At 37.0% G+C, this 11,151-nt stretch overlaps 1 protein-coding gene across 1 annotated transcript; it reads right to left on the bottom strand.

The window, feature by feature from the left end:
* Positions 1-51: 51 nt before the first annotated feature.
* Positions 52-11,104, bottom strand: LOC141019363 (vascular cell adhesion protein 1). Its single transcript, XM_073494263.1, has 13 exons — positions 10,756-11,104; positions 8,958-9,239; positions 7,797-8,117; positions 6,670-6,960; positions 5,753-6,034; positions 4,368-4,688; positions 3,225-3,518; positions 2,880-3,137; positions 2,075-2,401; positions 1,735-1,971; positions 1,355-1,582; positions 966-1,244; positions 52-811 (listed from the first exon to the last, which is right to left on the bottom strand). Exons 1-13 carry the CDS (start codon positions 10,805-10,807, stop codon positions 618-620), a joined length of 3,366 nt encoding a protein of 1,121 aa, XP_073350364.1. The 5' UTR covers positions 10,808-11,104; the 3' UTR covers positions 52-617.
* Positions 11,105-11,151: the final 47 nt, after the last annotated feature.

Raw genomic sequence — 11,151 nt, 5'->3', positions numbered from 1 at the left:
GATGCTGGGACGCAAACACAGTGATTCAATGAAGAGTTTACTGACAAGCAATTTTAAGTGATTTCTTTAATCCTGGATTATTTATTTGAAATTATACAATTATTAATCAGACATGGCAGTCACCCCTGTCCTGTGTTTTTCCAGTGTATTATGTATCTGTACAATAATGTCATAAAAGGCCTAAACCATTTAATATTTCTTTTATTTTTTGCCTTATTTCAAGAGGATTACAATGCAAAATTAGGCTCTGAAAAATAATCAAGAGTATATTGTGCGAGTAAAAAATGTGAAACCTTGAATAGATAATCATACAATGAGTGATGAATGTGACTTATTAAAACAAGCTATTGTGCAACTTTAAAAATCTACTTTTTTTTTTCTTTAAAGATAAAAGCTAGGTGACAACATAAAATATACATGCTTCATCAGACAAGTGCTCCTAATTGCCTCCCCTTCATAACAAGTTTTAAAAACAACAAAAAATGAGGCATTTTTTAGGCCATACCAGGGTCCATACAATTTATACAGGCCATTCTTGCTATGCAACAAAAATGGCATATTTGATTATTTTTTCAGTCCCCAGGCTGGTTGAATCTGCTCAGCATGAAATAACTATCCTACGCTTTCACCCCATTAGACTTAGGAGTCATAGGGATATCTGATCCATCCGTGGCTCTGCTGGGAATAAAATTATATTGTCCATGTTTTTTCTGGCGGGAGTGAACAACAAGGATGATGATGACGATGATGCTGATGAACAGGAGAATTAACAACACCCAAATGACCACTTGGGGGATTCCTCTTGATTTATCTATGAGAAAAACAAGATAAAACAACAGAAAATTAAAGTGTACCTCTCACTTATTGATGCCATAAATGTTTGTTTTTTTCTGCAACATATCTATAGAAACATCAACATCCATTACCACTTCAAAAAGTGCTCTGCACATAGTCAATACTGGTACCTTTCACTACTAGTGTGACATCTCTTGTCACCGTCCCAACATCATTCGTGGCAACACAGTGGTAAACACCAGCATTGGTAGACGTGGCTCCTGTGATAGTGACGTTCCTCTGGCGCCGCCCAGTGGTCTCTGTCTGGTCCACATTCGGCATAGGGTCGTAAATCCACCGGATATCAGGGGCAGGCTTTCCCTCAGCACTGCAGGATAAAGTCACATTCTCACCCGAGATCACCTCCTTAACCTCCCGAAGGTGATCTCCCTCCTTGAACACAGGGGCGTCTGAAAAGAAGAGGATGAGATCTGAGATGAAGAAACTGCAAACCTGTATTCACCATCAGCAAAAGATAATGAAAACAAAAAAGAATGTAATTCTAAACAATAAAACTTACACAAAACATCCAGATATAATGTGTGTGTGGCTGTTCCATGTTCGTTAGTTGCTTTAAGTGAGTAATTTCCACTATCATGCTTTGTCCAGTGCTGTGGGGTTGGTATTTCTTTTCCATCTTTCAACCAGGTGATGACAGGTCGTGGCAGTCCCTCTGGTTCACACGGAGTTTGGGAGTTAACACCCTCTTTAACCTCATAGCGATCATTGCAGGCGAATGAAGGGCTGTCTGTGAACATTGTATCAAAAGCACTTTTCAGAATTAATAATGGAAAATGATATAGGCTAAAAAAAAAACGTATCAACACTTTGGTGCAGTTCATGTCGAAATCATGGAAAATGTTTATATCATAATGAAACCTCAAGCAAGTCTGCACTCACATTCGATTGTGATGTTGATAGAAATGCTGCTGCTCCCAGAGCTACTTTCAGCTACAGCTGTGTACTCTCCTGAGTGTTTCCGGTTGAGCAGCTCATCTGCTTTGATCTTTTCTCCCTGATAGGACCACTGAGTCGTGGGTCGAGGGTTCCCATCAGCTTGACAGGGCAACGTGTCCAGACTGAACTTACCCTCTACAGCAGTGTAAGTGCTTGGACAACCTTCGATCAGTGGCTTATCTACAATTAAACATCAGCATACATTAATCAAAAGTGTATCTTAGTGATGGGGTGTTTAACAAGTACAATAATACAATAATAAATAGATAAGTGGAAAACTCACAGTACACAACAGCAGTATAAGGCAGTGAAGTTGTAGTAGGGATGGGCTCTGGTCCATGTGGTCCAAGATGCAGCTCAGCTTTACATTTGAAAACTGCTCCGTTGTGATGTCTGTCAACAGTGACTCTCAAGGAAGAGGACTCGTTGACCGGGGTCACAGTGGTTTTATTAAACGTTTCTGTGTGAATGTTTTCATTGTCTCGGTACCAAATCACTTTGAGGTTCTGCACGGGAGCCACATTGATGATGTTGCAAACCAACAGGTACTCTTTTCCCTCCACCATCTGGCCATCATTCATGGCAGAGACTGATACGTTGTCTGGAGTCTCTGTGAATAAAGCAAGGGAAAATAATTTTAGGATAAAACAAATGTAACGATATCCCTGCAACTGTAACCACAGTTGTACAAGGAACATGCATACACAAATGTAGCATTAAAGGGGCTCTGTGGAACTGCTGTGTTGTGCTGGAAGACGGTTATTAGTTTATGTTAGAGGACTTAATTTCAAGATTAACGTTAACTACTGCTTCTCTGTTAGCGGCAGCATCAAACAATTTAAACATATCATCCACAGGCTTGTATCGGCAACCGAGAGAGTCTTCTCATTTACGTTACAATCCCCTCACATATGGCCCACAAAAAGTGATTTACACTATCATATCTTCCATAATTTACTTTGCTTGTAATATGGCACTGTTAAAGAACTATAAAGTGTTTCTGTTATCAGTAAACATTACTTTACATCATCGTGTCAAACATTTTATAGGATAATCCCCTTAACATGAACACAGAAGATAGTACTCACTATAAACAGTGACGTCTGGTGTCATAAAGCACTGCGTGCCATTCTTCGGAGTCATGTAGCACTGAGGCTTAATGTCCCACGCTTCCAGTTTCTTAACTGTCCATGTGAGAGAAGACTTTTTTTCATACCCTGTGCCTCCAAATGCAGCCTCCCAGCCCATTCCCGAAAAATCTGTGTTTGATGCTATGCTGCAGTTAACTGAAACTGGATCTCCAAATCTCACCACGACTTCAGCAGGCATCAATATCAGGGGGCAACCTGTCAAGTGAAAACATGCATATTAAATCAGAGCTTCATTTTGGTGCATGATTGAAATGACTGTATACTAATGTAAAGGATGTATACCTCTTTCTGCTGGTGCCTCAGGGCTATTCATGGGTGCACTGTTTATCCTTGACGTCACGCGAACATCGAAGTTCTGAGTTGTTGCTCCCAAGTGATTGGCAGCTGTGCATCTGTAGGTTGTGTTGGTTGTTACTTGAGTGATGGTCAGATCTCTCGTGTTTGTCCTGATATTCACTCCAGTACTGGTCCAGGTAAAGACAGGAGGAGGGTTCCCCCTAGCTTCACAGGTCAGGGTGACATTTCCACCCTCTTCCACAGTGACAACAACTGGTTTGAGGAAGAACTCAGGAGCATCTGATGAGGCAAATATGGGGTTTTTATATAGAGGTTATAGACTTTACTGCACTCTGGTGACTCAGATTACTAAGGCATGTCACTTAGAGTTTCAACTGTGTAAGCCTGATTTGTAGTTCATGGTATGCTGTCATGTCTTCAGTAAAATAAATATAATTTTCCTGTAGAAAAGTCATGCTACAAATTATCATCAAGATTCTTCATTTAAAGCTACTACATGGAACTTTGACTTTTAGTTGATTCTTCGGGGCCCCTTTGGACAAAAGATGACGAGGTTGAAGCAAAGTAAACTTTGTATCAGTGCTGTACCACCAGACTATAGAGCAGCTTCTTTCCTAAGGCTGTGAGACCTCTCAATTCATCCTGGGCACTACGCCATTAAAAATAGTTTTAATCTTATGACTTATCTAACCTGCATAAGTTTCAATCCAACTCGGTGTCAGTCATAAAGAGAAACTTTAATAACTGTTGAGAAATAGCCAAGCTTCTCACTAATTGTCTCATTAGCTTATGTAATTCATATAAAGGCAGAATTATTAAACTGAGACTGTTTCATAACCAGCTAAAAGTTCCTTGTAGTACGTTAAATGTGATGGGATATTCTCTTGAGATCTTGTTTTAGGATCTGAAAAAGTACAACTATACATAACCTTCATATTCACTTTCAACAAAGAAACATACAAAAATATTTTTGTAATTCTAAACAATAAAACTTATTATATCATAATGAAATATAAACTCAAGCAAGTCTGCACTCACATTCCATACATTAATCAGACATTTATACTAGTGCTGGGGTTTTTAGCAACTTAAATAATAGAGCAATAATAGATGAGTGGAAAAACTCACAGTGAACTTCAGCAGGATATGGTGGTGACTTATCGACTTGCTGTGGGACTTCTGGTCCAAGATGCAGCTCAGCCTCGCATCTGAAAACTGCTCCATTGTGATGTCTCTCAACATTGATTGTGAAAATAGAGGTCACACTGATCGGGGTCACACTGGTTTCCGTAAACGTTTCTGTGTGAATTGTTTCATTGTCTCGGTACCAAATCACTGTGAGGTTCTGCACGGGAGCCACATTGATGATGTCACAACCCAGCAGGCGCTCTGTGCCCTCCACCATTGGGCCATCACCCACGACAGAGAGTGACACTCTATCTGGAGTCTCTGTGAATAAAGCAAGGGAACATAACTAGTAGGGGATAAAAACAAATGTAATTTTTTTTGTAAGATTTCTGCATGTTTTATCTAATTGTGTAATGTCTGTATGTTTTTTCTATGATACCTGCCTTAGGACAACGGATGAAATTCAGCAGCTGTGCTAACTCTGGCATATTTACATTGATGCTTTTCGCTGATATGTTGATTAATGTGCATTGTCCTAATCAAATAAATTAATTAATTAATTAAATTAAATTAAATAATGATATTCCTAAAACTGTAACATTTGTAAAAAAATATATATATATAAATATATATATATATGTGTGTGTGTGTGTGTGTGTGTGTGTGTAAACAAATGTAGTATTTTTTTGCTTTATTTATTTATTTATTTATTTTTTGCTTTAAAATTTTGCCAAATACCAAAGCCAGACATGTGACTCAAGTCAGTCCCAAATATTATTTTTTGGGCAAACAAGTCCCGTTTTCCACACCGAAGAAACTTCAGTCATACCTGCAGTATCCAGTCTATTGTAAAGAGAAAGGTAAGGTATTGGTACTTGTCAAATAACGATATTATTGTCAAATGTATTTAACCTGTTCAAAAAGTATGACAAAGAAATTAAATTTTTTTTTATTGAGATTAGGAAAATAAATGTAAGGAGCCAGAAGCTCAAGCTCTCTTGTTTTCTTCTCAATAAAAACTATTCCCTTCCAATCACTTTTAAAGAGTGTATACTGACAAACAAGCTACAAGAACTAAAATAAACACAGAAGTTATTTGAGTCATCATGGTCCTCACAAGTTGAGTCTCAAGTCTTTAACTTCCAAGTCCAAGTCGAGTCTCAAGTCATTCATTTTCTGTCAAGTCATCAAAACAAACATCAGTGACTCAAGTCCACATGTCTGACCTGAGTCCATTTCATTTCCAAACAAGGCTGTTTTATACTTTCATATCTCCCATATTTACTTTGCTTTTGATGTGGCAAAAAGCTAAATTAGATGATGGACTTTGTTTTGTTTAAGGTGTTTTGTTACATGACATTTTATTAATCTGAAGATACACTTACTGTATATGGTGATTCCAAAGTCTTTGCTGCATTCCAGAGTCTCATTCAGCTTTACTCTGCACTTAGCCGTTACATTCCAGTCTGACAGTGACAATAACCCAGAGACAAAACTCTCATTATCGCCAACATGGTGGATTGTGTTTCCAAGTTCCAAGTACAACCTGTCATGATGCTCTTCTGAACTTGAGCAGTTTAAAAAGACTGTGCCATTATATTCTCCAATAACCTCAGGAGGATGCAGGGTGACAGGGTTGATGTCATCGGGGCACGAAGCGTCTGCATCTGTTGATAAACACATTTTATTTTTAATTGTTGGAGTTGGAGTGAACGTTACTGCACTCTCTCTTGACGCAGATATTTAATGCATGGCAATTATAGTTTTAAAAAAAGAACCCTAAAGTCATACTTGAGTAAAGATATTGTGTTAAAATATTACTTTGGCAAAAGTGGAAGTCACCCATATGAATAGTACATCAGTACAAGTCTTAAGATATATGATATCAATTGTACTTAAGTATCAAAAATACAAGTAAAAGTTAATTATATATATATTTACACGTATATACAGTACATACTGTATACTATGAATTGCCTGATTATCAGCCTGGCCACTTATTGGATCAGCTCTGGATCAGATAATCAGCATTTTTATATTTCTTTTATTAATCTAATAGACAACTCATTTTAGGATCTCAAAAATTACAAGTGTACTGAACCTTTTATATATACAAAATTCACATGGCAATTTTTGTAATTAGTAACGTAATCCATTGAATTAAAAAAAACAACTAACTAATCTAATCTAAATTCTTTTGGATTACTTCAAAAACAAAAAAATATTGCGCTGAATATGGACACAACAGTTTGAGCTCTGCAAATAATTCTGTTTTCTGTAAACTCATGTAAAGGATTTATACCTCTTTCTGCTGGTGCCTCAGGTTTATTCGTGGGTGGGTTTATCCTCGGTATCACACGAACGTAGATTTGCTTAGTTTTTTTTCCCAAGTGATTGGCAGCTGTGCATCTGTAGGTTGTGCTGATTGTTACTTGAGTGATGGTCAGATCTCTCGTGCTTGCCATGATATTCACCCCATTACTGGTCCAGGTAAAGACAGGAGGAGGGTTCCCCCTAGCTTCACAGGTCAGGGTGACATTTCCACCCTCTTCCACTAGGGCATAAGCTGGTTTGAAGACGAACTCAGGAGCATCTGATGAGGCAAATATGGGGTTTTTATATAGAGGTTATAGACTTTACTGCACTCTGGTGACTCAGATTATTAAGGCATGTCACTTAGTTTCAACTGTGTAAGCCTGATTTGTAGTTCATGGTATGCTGTCATGTCTTCAGTAAAATAAATATAATTTTGCTGTACTACAAATTATCATCAATATTCTTCATTTAAAGCTACTACATGGAACTTTGACTTTTAGTTGATTCTTCGGGGCCCCTTTGGACAAAAGATGATGAGGTTGAAGCAAAGTAAACTTTGTATCAGTGCTGTACCACCAGACTATAGAGCAGCTTCTTTCCTAAGGCTGTGAGACCCCTCAATTCATCCTGGGCACTACGCCATTAAAAATAGTTTTAATCTTATGACTTATCTAACCTGCATAAGTTTCAATCCGACTCGGTGTCAGGCATAAAGAGAAACTTTAATAACTGTTGAGAAATAGCCAAGCTTCTCACTAATTGTCTCATTAGCTTATGTAATTCATATAAAGGCAGAATTATTAAACTGAGACTGTTTCATAACCAGCTAAAAGTTCCTTGTAGTACGTTAAATGTGGTGGGATATTCTCTTGAGATCTTGTTTTAGGATCTGAAAAAGTACAACTATACATAACCTTCATATTCACTTTCAACAAAGAAACATACAAAAATATTTTTGTAATTCTAAACAATAAAACTTATTATATCATAATGAAATATAAACTCAAGCAAGTCTGCACTCACATTCCATACATTAATCAGACATTTATACTAGTGCTGGGGTTTTTAGCAACTTAAATAATAGAGCAATAATAGATGAGTGGAAAAACTCACAGTGAACTTCAGCAGGATATGGTGGTGACTCATAGACTTGCTGTGGGACTTCTGGTCCAAGATGCAGCTCAGCCTTGCATCTGAAAACTGCTCCGTTGTGATGTCTCTTAACATTGATTGTGAAAATAGATGTCACATTGATCGGGGTCACACTGGTTTCCGTAAACGTTTCTGTGTGAATTGTTTCATTGTCTCGGTACCAAATCACTGTGAGGTTCTGCACGTGAGCCACATTGATGATGTCACAACCCAGCAGGCGCTTTGTGCCCTCCACCATCGGGCCATCACCCACGACAGAGAGTGACACTCTATCTGGAGTCTCTGTGAATAAAGCAGGGGAATATAAATAGTAGGGGATAAAAACAAATGTAATGATATTCCTAAAACTGTAACAATTGTAAAAAAATAAATAAATAAATAAATAAATATATGCATAAACAAATGTAGTATTTTTTGCTTTATTTTTTTTAATTTAATTAATTTTTTTTTTTTGCTTTAAAATTTTGCTAAATACCAAAGCCAGACATGTGACTCAAGTCAGTCCCAAATATTATTTTTTGGGCAAATCAAGTCCCGTTTTCCACACCGAAGAAACTTCAGTCATACCTGCAGTATCCAGTCTATTGTAAAGAGAAATGTAAGGTATTGGTACTTGTCAAATAATGATATTATCATCAAGTTTATTTAACCTGTTCAAAAAGTATGACAAAGAAATTAAATTTTTTTTATTGAGATTAAGAAAATAAATGTAAGGAGCCAGAAGCTCAAGCTCTCTTGTTTTCTTCTCAATAAAAATGATTCCCTCCCAATCACTTTTAAAGAGTGTATACTGACAAACAAGCTACAAGAACTAAAATAAACACATAAGTTATTTGAGTCATCATGGTCCTCACAAGTCGAGTCTCAAGTCTTTAACTTCCAAGTCCAAGTCCAGTCTCAAGTCATTCATTTTCTGTCAAGTCATCAAAACAAACATCAGTGACTCAAGTCCACATGTCTGACCTGAGTCCATTTCATTTCCAAACAAGGCTGTTTTACACTTTCATATCTCCCATATTTACTTTGCTTTTGATGTGGTAAAAAGCTAAATTAGATGATGGCCTTTGTTTTGTTTAAGGTGTTTTGTTACATGACATTTTATTAATCTGAAGATACACTTACTGTATATGGTGATTCCAAAGTCTTTGCTGCATTCCAGAGTCTTATTCAGCTTTACTCTGCACTTAGCCGTTGCATTCCAGTCTGACAGTGACAATAACCCAGAGACAAAACCCTTATCATCGCCAACATGGTGGGTTGTGTTTCCAAGTTCCAAGTACAACCCGTCATGATACTCTTCTGAACTTGAGCAGTTTAAAAAGACTGTGCCATTATATTCTCCTATAACCTCAGGAGGATGCAGGTTGACAGGGTTGATGTCATTGGGGCACGAACCGTCTGCATCTGTTGATAAACACATTTTATTTTTAATTGTTGGAGTTGGAGTGAACGTTACTGCACTCTCTTGACGCAGATATTTAATGCATGGCAGTTATAGTTTTAAAAAAAGAACCCTAAAGTCATACTTGAGTAAAGATATTGTGTTAAAATATTACTTTGGCAAAAGTGAAAGTCACCCATATGAATAGTACATCATGCAAGTCTTAAGATATATGATATCAATTGTACTAAAGTATCAAAAATACAAGTAAAAGTTAATTATATATATATATTTACAAGTATGTACAGTACATACTGTATACTATGAATTGCCTGATTATCAGCCTGGCCACTTATTGCATCAGATAATATCAGCATTTTTACATTTCTTTTATTAATCTAATAGACAACTCATTTTAGGATCTCAAAAATTACAAGTGTACTGAACCTTTTATATATATACCAAATTCACATGGCAATTTTTGTAATTAGTAACGTAATATTGAATTACAAAAAAACTAACTAATCTAATCTGAATTCTTTTGGATTACTTCAAAAACAAAAAAATATTGCACTGAATATGGACACAACAATTTGAGCTCTGCAAATAATTCTGTTTTCTGTTCTAATATTTTGTCTCAGAACATTTTCAATGCAAATAAAATGCATATTCAACATTTACAGTTGGTCTAATAAAACTACCCTTATGCACAAACTACAGTTGTACTGTGTGTAATCTACAACCTGTGGGATGCTGTTTCTTTTGTGTTAGTTGTTGTTGCAGCAGTTTTGTAATCAAAGGCTACATGGAGGACTTTGCTGTTGTCTAAGAGACCTTGTGTGTCACAATATGTCACGGCGCACTATGCATGGTTTAATAGAACGATGGTTATAATGATATATGCCATTTTTTGAAAACATAAACATCAGATCAAGTACCTTGACAATGTAACTATAATCTAATTACACACTTTTACAAATGTGTGTAATTTGGGTTGATTATAGTCTTTTTTGTAATCTGATTATGTAACCCTAATTATATCATCTAATCTGTTTTCTACCTAAACCATGTTATGATATGTTAGTATAGGTGATTAATACTTTTATCTTAAATCATGGACTGCATCCACCACACCCACTCTGCCCACTCTGCACAAACCCACTTGATGCTGTTAGCGCGGTTTACACATCTGTCACAGATAGCAGGGCGGAAAGAAATTTCTAACACCGACCGCTCCCACAAAATCTATTCAAGTCTTATTCACATTTAAAGAATTGACTGTTTCACTTTATCCTGTTAGAGTCAGAGGCTACATACATGATAATTTACATCTTTCTTGTCTTTCTCTATCTTTATTACTAAAAACAAATCAGTTAGTTTAAAACAGAAACAACGATCTAGTACACTACAGCTACTTAAATTGGAGTCAAGCAACTAATTGAGCCAGTATTTTAATGTTTAATCACTGGCTGCGTCATAAAGTAATGCGTAACATTTAAGACCCACATACAGCTACTGTATAGCATCATCATCACTCACCACACAGTAAAATCATGAGCATGAGAAGGCCCAACATCCTGAGAGGCAGCATGCTCGATCAGCATGCGGGAGGAGGGAGGTGGATGGAGGAGATGAGGTGTGTTTCAGGATTGTCCAGCGGATGTCCAGCTTCAGTACCTGAATAAGATGAGTCCAGGCTCAGAGCCCTGATGATGATGCCCTGCTGTTGACAGTTACAAGAGCTGAAGGAGAAAAAAAGTAAAGTACACAACGGAAAACTCAACGCCCCGGTGCACAGGAAACTGCCTGTAGAACGGAAATATGACACCACAACCACAGTCAGTTTCTCTGTGGAGTAACTGTAGATGAAATGTTCATCCCCTCCCATATTTTGTGCAACCTTTCATAGTATTGTTTCTCCAGTATTTTAAAAAT

This window comes from Pagrus major, chromosome 23 (genome assembly GCF_040436345.1).
Source record: "Pagrus major chromosome 23, Pma_NU_1.0".
Lineage (NCBI taxonomy): Eukaryota > Metazoa > Chordata > Actinopteri > Spariformes > Sparidae > Pagrus > Pagrus major.
Note: the sequence above shows the minus strand (reverse complement) of the source record. Positions and strands in the feature narration are given on the sequence as shown.

Coding starts and splice junctions, on each gene's coding strand:
- LOC141019363 (XM_073494263.1), bottom strand. CDS start 10,807: ATGCTGCCTCTCAGGATGTTGGGCCTTCTCATGCTCATGATTTTACTG. Junction 9,240..10,755: donor GCTCATGATTTTACTGTGTG/GTGAGTGATGAT, acceptor GTTTATCAACAG/ATGCAGACGGTTCGTGCCCC. Junction 1,245..1,354: donor ATTATATCTGGATGTTTTGT/GTAAGTTTTATT, acceptor TCTTCTTTTCAG/ACGCCCCTGTGTTCAAGGAG.